The sequence below is a fragment of the Mesoplodon densirostris genome, chromosome 1 (genome assembly GCF_025265405.1).
Source record: "Mesoplodon densirostris isolate mMesDen1 chromosome 1, mMesDen1 primary haplotype, whole genome shotgun sequence".
Classification (NCBI taxonomy): domain Eukaryota; kingdom Metazoa; phylum Chordata; class Mammalia; order Artiodactyla; family Ziphiidae; genus Mesoplodon; species Mesoplodon densirostris.
This window is the reverse complement of record NC_082661.1, coordinates 167104015-167121860: the sequence shown is the minus strand read 5'-3', so window position 1 is coordinate 167121860 and position 17846 is coordinate 167104015. Positions and strand designations below refer to the sequence as shown.

At 40.5% G+C, this 17846-nt stretch overlaps 1 protein-coding gene across 2 annotated transcripts in view; it reads left to right on the top strand.

Annotated features, from left to right (window-relative positions):
- Positions 1-9111: 9111 nt before the first annotated feature.
- TBC1D19 (TBC1 domain family member 19) overlaps positions 9112-17846 on the top strand; it is a 165450-nt gene continuing 156715 nt past the window's right edge. For both annotated transcript variants that reach the window (XM_060091586.1, XM_060091580.1), the window contains exon 1: positions 9112-9313. In XM_060091586.1, the coding sequence (XP_059947569.1) occupies positions 9215-9313 (99 nt within the window). In that variant the 5' untranslated portion in view covers positions 9112-9214. The remainder of the gene's footprint in view (positions 9314-17846) is intronic.

Genomic DNA, 17846 nt, shown 5'->3' with positions numbered 1-17846 from the left:
CCCAGAGGTCTCTGAGACTGTCCTCTGTTCTTTTCATTCTTTTTTCTTTATTTTGCTGTGCAGCAGTTATTTCCACTATTTTATCTTCCACCTCACTTATCCGTTCTTCTGCCTCAGTTATTCTGCTATTGATCCCATCTAGAGTATTTTTTATTTCATTTATTGTGTTTTTAATCGATGCTTGATTCGTCTTTAGTTCTTCTAGGTCCTTGTTAACTGTTTCTTGCATTTTGTCTATTCTATTTCCAAGATTTTGGATCATCTTTACCATCATTATTCTGAATTCTTTTTCAGATAGACTGCCTATTACCTCTTCATTTGTTAGGTCTGGTGGGTTTTTATCTTGCTCCTTCTCCTGCTGTGTGTTTTTCTGTCTTCTCATTTTGCTTATGTTACTGTGTTTGGGGTCTCCTCTTTGCAGGCTGCAGGTTCGTAGTTCCCGTTGTTTTTGGTGTCTGTCCCCAGTGGCTAAGGTTGGTTTAGTGGATTGTGTAGGCTTCTTGGTGGAGGGGACTACTGCCTGTGTTCTGGTGGATGAGGCTGGATCTTGTCTTTCTGGTGGGCAGGTGCACGTCTGGTGGTGTGTTTTGGGGTGTTTGCGGACTTTTTATGATTTGAGGCAGCCTCTCTGCTAATGGGTGGTGTTGTGTTCCTGTCTTGCTAGTTGTTTGGCATAGGGTGTCTAGCACTGTAGCTTGCTGGTCGTTGAGTGAAGCTGGGTGCTGGTGTTGAGATGGAGATCTCTGGAAGATTTTCGCCGTTTGATATTATGTGGAGCTGGGAGGTCTCTTGTGGACCAGTGTCCTGAAGTTCGCTCTCCCACCTCAGAGGCACAGCACTGACTCCTGGCTCCTCAATTTGGGATGATTTGTTGTCTATTCATGTATTCCACAGATGCAGGGTACATGAAGTTGATTGTGGAGCTTTAATCCGCTGCTTCTGAGGCTGCTGGGAGAGGTTTCCCTTTCTCTTCTTTGTTCTCACAGCTCCTGGGTCTCAGCTTTGGATTTGGCCCCGCCTCTGCGTGTAGGTCGCCGGAGGGCGTCTGTTCTTCGCTCAGACAGGACAGGGTTAAAGGAGCAGCCTCTTCGGGGACTCTGGCTCACTCAGGCCGGGCGGGAGGGAGGGGCACGGAGTGCGGGGCGTGCCTGCAGCGGCAGAGGTCGGCGTGATGTTGCACCAGCCCGGGGCGCGCCGTTCGTTCTCCCAGGGAAGCCGCCCCTGGATCCCGGGACCCCGGCAGTGGCGGGCTGCACAGGCTCCCGGAAGCGCGGTGTGGACAGTGACCTGCGCTCGCACACAGGCTTCTTGGCGGCGGCAGCAGCAGCCCCAGCGTCCCACGCCCGTCTCTGGGCTCCGCGCTTTCAGCCGCGACTCGCGCCCGTCTCCGGAGCTCCTTTACGCGGCGCTCTTAATCCCCTCTCCTCGCGCACCAGGAAACCAAGAGGGAAGAAAAAGTCTCCTGCCTCTTCGGCAGCTCCAGAGTTTTCCCGGACTCCCTCCCGGCTAGCTGTGGCACATTAGCCCCCTTCAGGCTGAGTTCTCGCCGCCAGTCCCAGTCCTCTCCCTGCGCTCTGACCGAAGCCCGAGCCTCAGCTCCAGCGCCGCCCGCCCTGGCGGGGGAGCAGACAAGCCTCTCGGGCTGGTGAGTGCCGCTCGGCACCGCTCCTCTGTGCGGGAATCTCTCTGCTTTGCCCTACCCAGGTATGTGGGGAGTTTCTTGCCTTTTGGGAGGTCTGGGGTCTTCTGCCAGCATTCAGTAGTTGTTCTGTAGGAGTTGTTGCACGTGTAGCTGTATTTCTGGTGTATCTGCAGACGTATATTTTGGAATACCTACACAGTCTTGTGAATTTTTGAGACGAGGGATGAAAACTCAAAGGTATTTTGAGCTATTTGAGAACCACTCTTTTAGTTCAGTCTTTGTCTTTTCCCCTCTTTATCAAACATGTAACTCAGTTTCCCATTTGAAGGCTTCTCCTTGCTGTGACACCCACTTCGTTCCAGGGTTCATGGCCTTGCTCCTTCCACTGCATAGCGCTTATCTCAGGCTTAAGTCCTGGTAACAGACCTGTCAGCCCCTTCCCCAGGACCCCTTCTTGTTAACAGCCTCTGCAGTGGACCTGCTGGTTATTCACTAGATGGCCGTGCTCTGCCCCTCACTGGCTCTGCTCCCAGATGAGTGGGTCTCTGACATATGGTTTTTGATATTCTTCCTAGGTCTATTACTTGATCCTAATTCCTCATCTGCATCCATAGGGACAACTTGTTTCCTTCCATGGTGGATAGAGACAGGCCCTACTATGATCTTCAGTTGGATCTCTAGGACTTAATATTGTAGCTGTCTTATTCTGATATATATGCTTGTCTTGTACATGTCACTATGCCTTCAAGAAAACTGCAAAAACAACAACAACAAAAAGATGGCAAGGAGATGCTGCAGGGAAGGCCACATAAAATGGAAAAGAAGCAGAGTTGTAATCATAGAAATGAAGAGAAAATGAGCTGGGTAGATCCTGCACTACTTGGTTCCCAGAAACTTCTAGGAAGAGCCTGGAGAAACTAGGACATCACTTGGCAGCAGTATATTTCTTTCACCCCAAGCAGTGCAGCTTATATTGAAGAATAGGTAATTTCTAATGTTCACTTCTGCTTGTACCACGAGAGGGAATAACCTAGAATTTCAATAGAGTGGTTTCTAGGTAGAGAGAGCCCTTCATTGAAAGGCATTTATGCACAGAAATATAGATCAATGGAACAGGATAGAAAGCCCAGAGATAAACCCATGCACATATACCTTATCTTTGATAAAGGAGGCAAGAATATACAGTGGAGAAAAGACAGCCTCTTCAATAAGTGGTGCTGGGAAAACTGGACAGTACATGTAAAAGAATGAAATTAGAACACTTCCTAACATCATACAGAAAAATAAACTCAAAATGGATTAAAGACCTAAATGTAAGGCCAAACACTATAAAACTCTTAGAGGAAAACATAGGCAGAACACTCTATGACATAAATCACAGCAAGATCCTTTTTGACCCACCTCCTAGAGAAATGGAAATAAAAATAAAAACAAACAAATGGGACCTAATGAAACTTAAAAGCTTTTGCACAGTAAAGGAAACCATAAACAAGACGAAAAGACAACCCTCAGAATGGGAGAAAATATTTGCAAATGACAAAGGATTAATCTCCAGAATTTACAAGCAGCTCATGCAGCTCAGTATCAAAAAAACAAACAACCCAATCCAAAAATGGGCAGAAGACCTAAACAGACATTTCTCCAAAGGAGATATACAGAGTGCCAACAAACACATGAAAGAATGCTCAACATCATTAATCATTACAGAAATGCAAATCAAACCTACTATGAGATATTACCTCACACGGGTCAGAATGGCCATCATCAAAAAATCTAGAAACAATAAATGCTGGAGAGGGTGTGGAGAAAAGGGAACCCTCTTGCACTGTTGGTGGGAGTGTAAATTGATACAGCCACTATGGAGAACAGTCTGGAGGTTCCTTAAAATCTAAAACTAGAACTACCATATGACCCAGCAATCCCACTACTGGGCATATACCCTGAGAAAACCACAATTCAAAAAGAATCATGTACCACAGTGTTCATTGCAGCTCTATTTACAGTAGCCAGGACATGGAAGCAACCTAAGTGCTCATCAGCAGATGAATGGATAAAGAAGGTCTGGCACATGTATACAACGGAATATTACTCAGCTGTAAAAAGAAATGAAATTGAGCTATTTGTAGTGAGGTGGATGGACCTAGAGTCTGTCATACAGAGTGAAGTAAGTCAGAAAGAGAAAAACAAATACCGTATGCTAACACATATATATGGAATCTTAAAAAAATGGTCATGAAGAACCTAGGGGTAAGACAGGAATAAAGACACAGACCTACTAGAGAATGGACTCGAGGATATGGGGAGGGGGAAGGGTAAGCTGGGACAAAGTGAGAGAGTGGCATGGACATATATACACTACCAAATGTAAAACAGATAGCTAGTGGGAAGCAGCCGCATAGCTCAGGGAGATCAGCTTGGTGCTTTGTGACCACGTAGAGGGGTGGGATAGGGAGGGTGGGAGGGAGGGAGACGCAAGAGGGAAGAGATATGGGAACATATGTATATGTATAACTGATTCACTTTGTTATAAAGCAGAAACTAACACACCATTGTAAAGCAGTTATACTCCAATAAAGATGTTAAAAAAAAAGAAAATCATTTATGCAGAAGCTGCTTTCCTCCCATGTCACCAATTTTTTTTTTTTTTTTTTTTTTTTTTTTTTTTTGCGGTATGCGGGCCTCTCACTGTTGTGGCCTCTCCTGTTGTGGAGCACAGGCTCCGGACGCTCAGGCTCAGCGGCCATGGCTCACGGGCACAGCCGCTTTGCGGCATGTGGGATCTTCCCAGACCCGGGCACGAACCCATGTCCCCTTCATCGGCAGGCGGACTCTCAACCACTACGCCACCAGGGAAGCCCACATGTCACCAATTTTTTCTTTCTTTTTTTTTTTTTTTTGCAATAACATTTACAGATATTTTGCTTTTGCCACATAATCTTTCACTCATAGGCCTTCTTTTACAAGTGGGTCTTCTTACTTGTTTTTAGCTTTAAAATAGCATCATGATACTGAGAAATTGCTACATTGAGAAGTACTATAATTTAGATTCTGGGTCTTAAACTGCACACAATTAACTCGGTGTGAATGGTAAGTGATCTGAATATTGCCTAACTCTAACGGTTTTAGTTTATTTGTAGTCTGATTGGCCCCAATATCAGTCAGGGAAGTTCATTTATAAGTGTTCATATCATAGTAAAATTTTACACTGAAGTCATTTTGGACAATACAGCAGCATCAATAAGCAATCCTGCTCCCTCATCTTTCTCCCAGGATTGAGAATAAAGTACTGAATTACTTCTTGCCAGACTCTCTTGTAGCTAGAGGTGGTTTTGTGACAGAGCTTCAGGCAATAAGTAGCATGGAGTATTCTTCTTGGGGGCTTCTTGGAAAAAAATAGTTTTTCCTCAAAAAAGAGAGACATACACAGTCATTGAGAACTCTTATTTCCTCCCTCCCTGCCTTTGTAGGCAGCAGTAGGAGAACATGTTACTTGGAACTGCAGTAGCCATCCTGAGACTGAAGCAATAAGTTAGATGGTGAAAGCCAGCATGCTAAAGATGGCAAAATGGAAAAGAAAAGAAGAGCTCAGATTCTTGATGATGTTGTTGAGGCACTGAACCAAACTTGGGACACTCTTCCAGATTTGTTGTTAATAATAAGTATCCTATAATTTAAACCAGTGTTACTTGGGTTTTCTCCTGAGAGTTTTATAATTTACAAGGAGTCAGCACAGTTCCTGAGATTGCTCACAGAGCCAGTAGCCCAGTCTTCCCGTTTCACACACAGTTGCCTGGGATCAGAGGAAGAAAAAAAAGGGGGGTGTGTGGAGGATAGCACGGTCTGATACTCAGCCTGGACTCAGAAATGAGGTATGGCCACCTTGTAAAGAGAGATGGCAAACAGAATCAAAGGGGCTTTTTTCATGAGGGCTTTGGTGACCCTTGGGATTTAAGCACCTCTGGTGTTTTGCAGCTTCGAGATCACCAAGAAGCAGCACCCTGGACAGTGGCTTGGGGGCATCAGACATCACCCAAGTGAACAGAGGAGGTAACAAGCAGAATTTTTCTTAAGCACACCTGTGTCGTTTCCTAACAACTCTCAGGAGTGACAGGAAGAGACTTTGAAGAGGAGCCTGAGGTCTTGCGCTAGCATGTGGGGCTACATATCCATGACAGGTAGTTGATATCTCTATGAGCTCATTTGTTCCCAAAGACAGTGAGATCTGTGACATTCGTGATACACACAACACACATAATAATTGTTATTTAAGTAAATTCCTGACGACATACAATTCAAGCCATTCTGCAGACACACCATGCTAAAAGCAGTGTCTCCTTCTAAAATAACAGCTGAAAATCATTTTCATTGTAGATTGTAGAGTTTATGCAGGCCACACTCATGTGAATAAAATAAGGACATGTTCTGCTGTTATACCCTGAAGCATGCCTTATTTTTGCGTTAGGCTGGCAGGGTGTTTTTGATGTGGTCCACACCCTTGCCTCTGTGAGGTTACTGGTCAGTGATTTTAAATGCATCCCCTCACCCACAGTGAAATCTGACACTACATTGTATGTAAAATAAATCAAAGCAGCACAGGTCTGAGAAAGTCAAGATTGGGTACAGGGCCTTATACATGTTGGCCCAGAGTACCTCTGCTCTGAATTTGAGGCAATTTCAAGGAGACTTCTCTCTGCATCTAGTTTGCTGTTGTCTCCGTTTATACAGTTTTAACCATTCAGATTATTCGGACCCCTTTTGCTATCATTTGTTAGTCTGGGTCATGGTTCACTCTAACATGTCAGAAATAGAGTGTTTTCCCAGTCCTCAACCACACTAGATAGAGTAAGAATTTCCAAGGCAAAGTTCTCTCTTGAGGGATAAATATGGGAATCTACACCTTCAATGACTTTAAAGTAATAAAATGTCCAGATACACAGGTGGGAGGGGCCTGTCTACCATTCCAGCTCTTTATGTGCTGGCCTCACCAGCCCTTTGGGACTGAGAATTACTTGAGAGAAGGGACCATTTCTTACTTGTATTCCTTGCCATTCCTAGCACAGAGCAGGTGTTCTGAAAAGTCTGGCTAAATCGAATTGAAAAAAAAAGAGAACCAAGGGCATTCTAGAATTGAATTATACTCCAACCCACCCGCTTCTATGTATGTGAGAAACACTTTTTTAATGTTAGGATTAAATTTTGTTTTTGCTTGGGCATGCCTTCAGAATCAAATCCGAACTTCTTAATTGCTGCTTTAAGACTGAAAATTGTATTCTCTTTAAAAGAAAAGTATTTAAAGCCTCTATCTGTGCAACATTTCTTTAGGTACTTTCTATTCCCTTGTCAATTGAACTGAGCATTGTTTTTGCCAAATTATCTCAATTTTAATGTTTACAGATTTTTTAATACTAGGTACACTATCCCCTCAGGTGGGTATTTTATCCTCTTGTTACAGGTGAGAAAGCTGAAACTCTGATGATGGAAGGCACTCATGCAGTTCCAAGGGAACAGAGTAGGAGGGAAGCTAGACCGTCTTCTGACTCTAGGCACCATGTCTTTTCTTCGGCTCCATGGTTTCATTTCTTTCCCTTCCATGCTTCATGACTTTTTTTTTTTTTGCGGTACGCGGGTCCCTCACTGTTGTGGCCTCTCCCGTTGCGGAGCACAGGCTCCGGAAGTGCAGGCCCAGCGGCCATGGCTCATGGGCCCAACCACTCTGCGGCATGTGGGATCCTCCCGGACCGGGGCACGAACCTGTGTCCCCTGCATCGGCAGGCGGACTCAACCACTGCGCCACCAGGGAAGCCCTTTATGACTCTTCTTAACCTGACATCATTATCTCTTTAGTTATTAATCACTTCACCTTTTTCAATCTCAAAAGAACTTTCTCCACAGTTTTCTTTTTTTGTTCATAGTGATGTTTGTGCTGGAGATTCCTGAATGGGTGGGGTGTTGGGATGGAGGGACTGTAAAGAGTTGAAGAGATGTACTCATCTATGAGTTTGATAAATTGAGTCATGGGAGAATGTTTTGTAGAGTCTGTCATTAATTGCCTTAAGTAATTTTTTTTCCTTGCCTGCCTCATTCCAAAAATGTTTTAATAAACAAACCTGACCAAACGGGTTATTTGGAATTTGTATTTACCATCACAATATTCTGAACAGTTGTGTTGTGAAGGGCAGGGTATTGTGCATAGATGCCAGAGGTCTGGTCCCTTTGAATTGTTATTGTTTACCTGGTTTAGTCCTTTGCTATTCAGAATATAGTCCTTGGGCCACCAGGGTCACCATCTCCTGGGAGCTTGCCAGAAATGCAGATTAGCAGGTCCCACCAGAGGCCTATTGAATTAAAAGCTCTCTCTTGATGCCTAAGCACATTAAAATTTAATGCAGTTAGACTAGCTTTTGCAGCAATCTTGGTCTGTTTTCTTGGAATCTACATCTTTTCTGCTTAAAATATATGCACACCCACATTTGAAATTAATTCTTGATTATTTTGGCGAGGTTATTCTAATACATGTATTATTCCGTAGGCCTTATATTAGCTGGCTTTTGGAATGCCATTCAACTAATTAAATCAGCTACTTCTAGTTCTAAAAATTTTTGCTATGTTACTTTGATGTCAAGAACCATGTTTTATTTACCTTTTTGTCCACACAGTTTCTTGTATGTAAATGCTCAATAAGTTGAAAGCTGAATGAATTTTGAATTGATTTTTGATTGAATGAATGAGTGCATGGAAGAAGAGAAATCTAGATGGCATATTCTTTAAGCCTGGGACAATGTCTTAGCTATCCTGGAATTGCCAATGCTTCACAGAAAACCTATCAATAAATGCTTCTTGGTTAAGTTATAGCTGTTAGATGAGGAGATGCTGTCTATTTATTCCTGGTATAAGACCCCAGAGAACAGAAAGAGAAGGGGGAGGGGAAATGGAGTGCTAAGTACAGTGCTAGGCCCCCTCACAAGTGTTACCTCAGCTAATCATCAGAGTATCTTGTCAACTGGGTATTATTTTACTGAGGCGGAAACTGAGTTCTGAAATTTAAGCACCTCGCCCAAGTTCACACAGCTAGCATCAGAGCCTCATAATTTTTGGAAGTCATTTGTCATGTCGTTGTGTGCACTGCCCTGTTTCTGTAGAGATTGGAAGGTTATTATTTTCCTTTACAATATTTTCCTATTATTTTCCTTTATAATAAAACACAAAATACACAACTTTCTGATTTCCCCTGGTGCATCAGAGGCGTTGTGGCTCTAGAGGAAAGAGCTCCTCCTCTTGCCTTTCAACAACAGACCAAGCAGGAACAATGGAGTGAAAACCTACTCCCCTCCCCCGACCCCGCAGGTCATTTTCTGCCAGCGGAACGCAGGTGCTGCAGCCTTCAGGCGTGGGGGGGGACCAGAGAGGAACGGACACACGGCCCGGCAGTTGCCTGGTAACGCCCGCTGGAGGAGTCCCTGCGTAATAAGGTCCCCGAGAAGTGTCACTGGCCCTGAGTGGGACCGAGTACGTAACCGGTTCTCTCCCCGCTAGCGTCCTGCCCGCGCTGCTTGGCGGGCTAGGACAGGGGAAATGTTGCAGGAGGAGTCGGATCTCGCTCTCATTATTGCCCAGATAGTCCAAAAGCTCAAGGGCTCCAATTTGTACGCTCAGTTGGAACGGCAGGCCTGGGTAAGTGAGGCTGAGTGGGAAGGGACGGAGACCAACGGGGCCGTGGCGGTGCTTCGGCTCCTTCTGCACCCCGCTGATCTAAGCCGAAGCCCGCCTCGGGTCTCTCCAGCTCCGCTCCTGGGCAGGGAAAAACCTCCCTTCCAGGTGTAAGCTCCACTTGCTCAGCTTCGGGCGTGAGGGTAATAGATTTTTTTTTTTTTTAAAAGAAAGGTGGGGCACATCACGCCTTTCTTCAGGCTAGAGAACCGCTGAGGCTATTCATTCATATTGTAGTCCTTTACAGGGTCTAATTTTTTAAGCTGCTGGCGTCAGTGGAGGTAGGTTGGACTATACCTTCCTTCACTTTTTCCATCCTGTAGGTGGGTTTGAGCCCCCAGGTACATTTTGGCTTTCGCGTCTATTTATCATCTTCTTGCACTCTACCCTCCCTGCAATGATTGCCCGTCTAACCGTCCACTGGGCGTTTATCGAGTATTTTCTAATATGCTAAGTTCTTTGGATGCAGAGATTGATCAGGAGATCTTTCCTTTTTTTGTGTGAATGTGATAAATGGAATCATACAGTATTTAAAATTTTGTGCCTGGTTTCTGTCATTTTGCATAATGCTTTTGAAATTCCTTTGTGCTGTTGGTATTTCAGTAGTTCTGTTCCTTTTTATTGTTGAGTAATATTTCATTGTTTGGATGTACTACAATTTGTTTATCCATTCATTGGTTGCTGGGCATTTTTGGTTATAGAGCTATGGGTTGTTTCTGTTTATAGAGATTATGAGTAAAGCCAATACATGTTTTCTGGTATAGGTTTTTTGTTTTGTTTTCTTGCGGTCCGCGGGCCTCTCACTGTTGTGGCCTCTCCCGTCGCGGAGCACAGGCTCCGGACGCGCAGGCTCAGCGGCCATGGCTTACGGGCCCAGCCGTTCCGCAGCATGTGGGATCTTCCTGGACCGGGGCACGAACCCGTGTCCCCTGCATTGGCAGGCGGAGTCTCAACCGCTGCGCCACCAGGGAAGCCCTTTGTTTTGGTTTTTAGTTTTCTTTTCTCTTGGATAAATACCTAGGAGTGGAATTGCTGAGTTGTATGGTAAGTGTATGTCTATAAGAATCTGCCAAACTTTTCCAAAGTGGCTATATTATTTTGCATTTCCACCAGCAGTTATGAGGATTGTTCTGCATCCTTGCTAGTGCTTGATGTCAGTTTTTAATTAATTTTTATTTATAATTACACTCCTCTAGTAGGAGCATAATGATACCCCATTGTGGCTTTAACTGCATTTGCCAAATGACTAAAGATATTGAGCATCTTATCAAATGTTTATATCTCCTTTGGTGAAGTAGTCTGTTCAAATCTTTCGCCTATTAAAAAAAATTGTGTTTGTTCTCATATTGTTGAATTGTAAGGATTCTTTATATATGGCACAAGTCCCTTATCAGATATGCAGCTTGAAAATACTTTCTCCCTGTCTGTGGTTTATCTTTTCATTTTCTTAACTGGGTCTTTCAAAGAGCAGAAATTTAGAATTTTGAAGACATACATTTTTATCAATTTCTTTCATGATTTGTGCTTTTTGTGCCCTACCTAAGAATCTTTGCCTCCCCCAAGGTCACAAAAAGTTTCTCCACAGTATGGAGGTTCCTTAAAAAAATAAAAATAGAACTACCATACAACCCAGCAATCGCGCTACTGGGCATATACCCTGAGAAAACCATAATTCAAAAAGAGACATGTACCAAAATGTTCATTGCAGCTCTATTTACAATAACCTGGACATGGAAGCAACCTAAGTGTCCATCAACAGATGAATGGATAAAGAAGATGTAGCACATATATACAATGGAATATTACTCAGCCATAAAAAGAACCGAAATTGAGTTATTTGTAGTGAGGTGGATGGACCTAGAGTCTGTCATACAGAGTGAAGTAAGTCAGAAAGAGAGAAACAAATACCATATGCTAACACATATATATGGAATCTAAGGGGGAAAAAAGGTCATGAAGAACCTAGGGGTAAGACGGGAATAAAGACACAGACCTACTAGAGAATGGACTTGAGGATATCGGGAGGGGGACGGGTAAGCTGTGACAAAGTGAGAGAGTGGCATGGACATATATACACTACCAAATGTAAAATAGATAGCTAGTGGGAAGCAGCCGCATAGCACAGGGAGATCAGCTCGGTGCTTTGTGACCACGTAGAGGGGTGGGATAAGGAGGGTGGGAGGGAGGGACATGCAAGAGGGAAGAGATATGGGAACATATGTATATGTATAACTGACACACTTTGTTATAAAACAGAAGCTAACACACCATTGTAAAGCAATTATACTCCAATAAAGATGTTTAAAAAATAAAAAATAAATAAATGGTATCATGTCAAGAGGGAAAACCAGAAAACGATAAATTCCATATGTTTAAAAAAAAAGAAAGAAAAAAAACTCCTCCTATGTTTTGTTCTAGAAGTCTTATTAGTTTTAGCTTGCACATTTAGATCTAGAATCCATTTTAAGTCAATTTTTGTATATGATGTAATGTAAAGCTTTTTGTTGTTGTTGTTTTTTGCATGTGTATGTCCAGTACAATACCTATTTCTAGTACTTATTTGTTGACAAATCTATCCTTTCTCCACTAATTTTCTTGGCACTTTTGCTGAAAATTTATTTAGTATACACACACACACACACACACACGTGCGCACGCGTGCATGGGTGAATATTTCTGACTCTATTCTGTTCCATTGATCTATTTGTCTATTATTATGCTAATACCACACTATTTTCATTTTTATAACTTTATAGTAAGTCTTGAAATCAGGTAATTAGTCGTCCAACTTTGTTTCTCTTTTTCAAAATTGTTTTGACTACTCTGGGTACTTTGCTTTGCCATATGAATTTTAGCATCATCTTGTAAATTACTACAAAAAACTTACTGGGATTTGTATTGGGGTTATGTTGAATGTAGAGATCAATTTGGGGAGACTTGACATCTTAACAGTATTGAATTTTCTGGCCAATGAACATGCTTTGTGTCTCCATTTATTCTTATCTGCATTTTCTCTCATCACTGTTTTATAGTTAAGTACACAAATATTGCACATATTTTATTAAGATTTTCCCCAAGTATTTCATGTGTTTTTGATACTATTAACATGCTGACTTTTTTTCTCATTTCAGTTTCCAATTACTTGTTGTTAGTATACAGAAATAAAATTGATATTTGTATATTTACCATGTATCCTGGAGACTTACTAAACTTATTTGTTAGTTATAGTACCATTTTTGTAGATTGCTTAGTATTTTCCAAGTATATGTGTCATTTATGAATAAAGAGGTTTTACTTCTTCCTTTCCAATCAGTGTGGCTTTTAGTTCTTTTTCTTGCCTTGTTACACTGGCTAGTGACACCAGTGCAATGTTGTATAGATGCTTTTTGTTAGCTTGAAGAAGCTCTCTTCTATTCCTGGTTTTCTGAGTGTTTCATTACTAATTGATGTTGAATTTTGTTAAATACTTTTCTTGTATCTGGAGAGGTGCTCATGTGATTTTTTATATATGTTGATATGGTGAATGATACTAATTGGTTTTGATTGTTAAACCAATTTTGCATTCCTAAGATAAATTCCACTTGGCTATAATGCGTTGTCCTTATATATTTCTTAATTCAATTTTCTAATACTTTGTTGAAGATTTTGTGAGTATTTTTATAAAGGATATTGGTTTATAGTTTTACTTTAACATCTTTGTCTAGATTTGATATCAGGTAATGCTGATCTCTTAAATTGAGTTGAGAAGTGTTCCCTTCTCTCCTGTTTTCTGGAAGAATTTTATAGAGTTGATATTATTTCCTCCTTAAATGTTTGGTAGAATTCCCAATAACGTTATTGGAGGCTGGAGTTTTCTTTGAGGGAACATTTTTTAATAAAAAATTTAATTTTTAAAACATGTGTGAGGCCATTCAGGTTATCTTGTTGAATGTTCCACATGTCCTTGGAAAGCATGAGCATTCTGCTGTTACTGTACTATACATGTCAATTAGGTCAAGTATATTGACAATTTTGTTCAAGTGTTCTATATCTTTACTGAGTATGGAGGCTTCAGTCAGTACAGTCAGGAGCCAAGCTAGGCTTGAGTTTTGTTACTGCTGTCATTAGCGTCAGTGTACCACAAGCTTCAAATTCAGTGGGCTGCTGTAACTTTGTTCTTAGAAATAGTCCTGGGGTACTGGAGGGTTTTTCTCAGTGTCTGTATCCTCAGTTTTCATTTGTCTCGTTTGCCTGTGCCACAGAGGGAGGTCTCTCTCCATGCTCTGATCCCTTCCTCAGCTGTAGTCTGTTGTTTGTTACTCGGTCCTAAGCTCATGGTAGATACAGGCGTTTTCTGTCCTCCTGGTCCTGTCTCAGTCCAGGTGCCTTGGGAGTGGGTCTTTGACAATGTTCCTTTCTCTTCTGCTTTTGGCAGCCAAACTTTACCTTGTGGCAAATAATGGGTGAAAGAGAGATTCCTGCCTCTTCCTAGTTCTGGCTTACCTCTGCTATGTACTGGTACAGGATTTGGGGCCTGTGAGAGTTTTCTTATGTTTCCGTGAGGAAGACAGTTATTGTATCTATCTCACCCCCAGAAGCAACAAATTATTGCCTCCCTCAGAGGTTTAAGGCCTCTTCCTCAAGTGAGAAGAGAGTTTGGGCAAGGTGGCATGGTTGCATGCTTGTTTTGTAGTGGTAGCGTATCCTTTCTTGCACACCTGTGCCACAGAAGGGGGCCTCTGCAGTTCCTGCTCTCCATCCTGATGGAGACCTATGGAGAAGAGCATGCAAGTGAGTGTGAATTCCCCTTGGGTTTTGAGCTCCCAGTGTTTCTCAACTGACATGCTAGCCCACATCTAATCAATAACAGTTAACAATTTTAGCTGAATTCTTCGGTAGGCTCCTTTTCCTCCTGTGCTTTGCCAAATACGAAATAGTTTGGAGTCCCATCTGTCTTTAGAGGGGCTTGTTACTCTTTGGAATTTAGTTCACTTGATCGTCTTAAAACTTCAGTTTTATGGTGAGTTCAAAAGTTATGATTTTGTAGATTATACCACTTTTTCTCATTGTTAGGGTGGGAGTGATGTTTCTTGTTCTGGCTGTCCACATCCTATGCATTAGCAGAAGTCCAATAGTAAGTGCTGAAGGATTGAATCTATGTCAGTGAGAAAGATTGGTCTGTAATCTTCCTTTCTTGTAATGTTTTTGACAAGTTTTATATAAGGTTATACTGGCCTGATGAAATGGTAGGGAAATGTTCCCCCCGTTTTTTCTATTCTATTTGATACAAAAATGTTATGAGACTGTGTTATTTCTTTCTTAAATGTTTGGAAGAATTCTCCATTGAAGCCTGTGTCTCAGATTTTCTTTTGAGAAGGTTTTTTATTTTGTTGTGTTTTGTTTTTAATTAGTAGACTTTATTTTTTAGAATGGTTTTAGGCTTACAGAAAAATTGAGTAAAAGGTACAGAGTTTCCATACATCCCCTTTCCTTATGTACTGTTTCCCTTATTATTAGCATCTTGCATTAGTGTGGTACATTTGTTACTATTGGTGGACCAATTGATATTGATACATTATTATTAAAGTCCACAGTTTTCATCAAGTTTCACTGTTTGTGTTACATAGGTCTATGGGGTTTGACAAATGTATAATACCATGTATCTACTATTCCAGTATCTTACAGAATAGTTTTACAGTCCTAAGGAAATCCCCTGTGCTCCACCTACACATCTCTCCCTCTTTCCGAGCCCCTGGCAACCACTTGGTTTTTTACTGTCTCTATAGTTTTGCCTTTGAGAATGTCCTATAGTTGTAATCATAACAGTATGTAGCTTCTTCAAATTGACTTCTTTCACTTGGTAATGTCCATTATGTTACTGTATGTCTTTTTGTTTCTTGATAGCTCTTTTTTTTCTGAATAATATTATATTGTGGGGATGTATCAGTTTGTTTATACATTCACTGTCTGTTGAAGGACATCTTGGTTTCTTCCAAGATTGGCAGTTATGAATAAAACTGGTATAAACATTCCTGGGTAGATTTTTGTCTTGACATAAGTTTTCAGCTAATTTGGGTAAATACCAAGAAACATGATTTCTGGCTTGTATGGTAAAAATTTGGTAGAAACTGACAACTTGTCTTCCATTGTGGCTATACCATTTTTGCATTCCCACCAGCACTGATTGAGAGTTCCTGTTGCTCTACATTCTCACCAGCATTTGGTGTTATCAGTGTTTTAGATTTTGACCATTCTAATAGGTGTGTTGTGATATCTCACTGTTGTTTTAATTTGCAATTCCCTAGTGAGATATGATATTGAATATCTTTTCATATGTTTATTTGCCATCTGTATGTCTTCTTTGGTGAGGTGTCCCTTCATGTCTTTTGTCCATTTTTAATTGGGTGTTCTTGTTTTTGAGTTTTAGGAGTCTGTTTTATGTTTTGGGTACAAGTCCTTTATCAGATATGTGCTTTGCAACTATCTTCTCCCAATTTGTGGCCAGTCTTTTCATTCTCTTAGCAGTATCTTTCTCAGAGAAGTTTTTAATTTTAATGAAGTCCAACTTATCAATTTTTTTCTTTTATGGATCATGCTTTTGGTGTTATGTCTAAGAATTAATCACCAAACCCAAGGTCACTTAGATTTTATCCTATGTTATCTTTTAGAAGTCTTATGGATCTGGGTTTTACATTTATGATCCTTTTTTTTCTTTTGCATGTGGATGACCAGTTGTTCCAGTACAATTTGTTGAAAAGACTGTCTTTGCTCCATTGAATTGCCTTTGCTCTTTTTTCAAAGATCAGTTGACTATATTTGTGTTGGTATTTCTGAGTCTCTATTCTATTCCATTGATCTACTTGTCTATTTTTTAACATTACCACATTGTCTTGATTTTGGTAGCTTTATAATAAGTTGAAGTTGTCAGTCCTCCAGTTTTGTTCTGCTTCAGCATTGTGTTGGAAAGATTTTAAAGAACAGATTCAATTTTTAATAGATATAGGAGTATTCAGATTTTCTATTCCTTCTATTGTCAGCTTTTTTTCTTTCTTTCTTTATTTTTTAAATTTTTTTTATTAGTTTCTTCTTTATAACAAAGTGAATCAGTCATACATATACATCTGTTCCCACATCCCTTCCCTTGTCAGCTTTGATAAATTGTGTTTTTCAAAGAATGTGTTCATTTAAATGACATAAATAATTGGCTTAAAGTTGTCTATAATAAACTATTATTTCTCTTTAATGTCTGAAAAGTCTGTCACAGTTTCTGATTATGAAAATTTGTGTGTGTGTGTGTCTTTGAACAGTTTTGCTAGGTGTTTATCTATTTAATTGATCTCATCAAAGAACCAGTTTTGGCTTTGCAGTTTTCTCTTAATTTTGGATCACATCTTTATTATTAATTTTCTCCTATTTTCTTTGGGATTGATTTGCTGTTCTTTTTTTAGTTTCTTGAGATGGAAACTTAGATCATGGATTTCAAGACTTTTTTCTTTTCTAAAATATGCATTTAAGGCTATGATTTTTCCCCTAAGCACTACTTTAACTGCATTCCACAGTTTTAATGAGTTATATTTTTACTATCCTTTTGTATAAAACATTTCCTAATTTTTTTGTCATTTAAAAAATTTGACCCAAGGACTATCCTGAAGTATATTGCTTAATTTCCAAGCCATTAATATTTTGGGGTTTTTTGTACTTTTTTTGAAGTATAGTTGCTGTACAATATTATATGTTATAGGTGTACAATATAGTGATTCACAATTTTTAAAAGTTGTACTCCACTTATAGTTGTTATAAAATATTGGCTATATTCAACATGTGGTACAATATATCCTTGTAGCTTATTTTATACCTAATAGTTTGTACCTCTTAATCCTCTGCTCCTATATTGCTCCCCCCTTCCCTCTCCCCACTGGTAATGACTAGGTTGTTCTCTGTATCTGTGAGTACGCTTCTCTTTTGTTTATTCAGTAGTTTTAAAATTTTTTAGATTCCACATATAAGTGATATCATATAGCATTTGTCTTCCTGTATGACCTATTTCACTCAGCATAATGACCTCCAAGTCCATCGATGTTGCTGCAGATGGCAAAATTTTGTTCTTTTTTATGGCTGAGTAGTATTCCATTGCATGCATATATGTGTGTGTGTGTGTGTGTGTGTGTGTGTGTGTGTATAATCTCCCATCTTCTTTATCCATTCATCTAATGATGAACACTTAGGTGGCTTCCATATCTTGGCAATTGTAAATAATGCTGCTATGAACATTGAGGTGATGTATCTTTTTGAATTAGTGTTTTGGGTTTTTTTGGATATGTACCCAGGAGTGGAATTGCTGGATCATATGGTAGTTCTATTTTTAGTTTTTTGAGAAACTGCCATACTGTTTTCCATAGTGGCTGTACCAATTTACATTCCCACTAACAGTGTAGGAGGGTCCCCTTTTCTCCACATCCTAGCCAACATTTGTAACTTATGTTCTTCATGATAACTATTCTGACAGGTATGAGCTTTT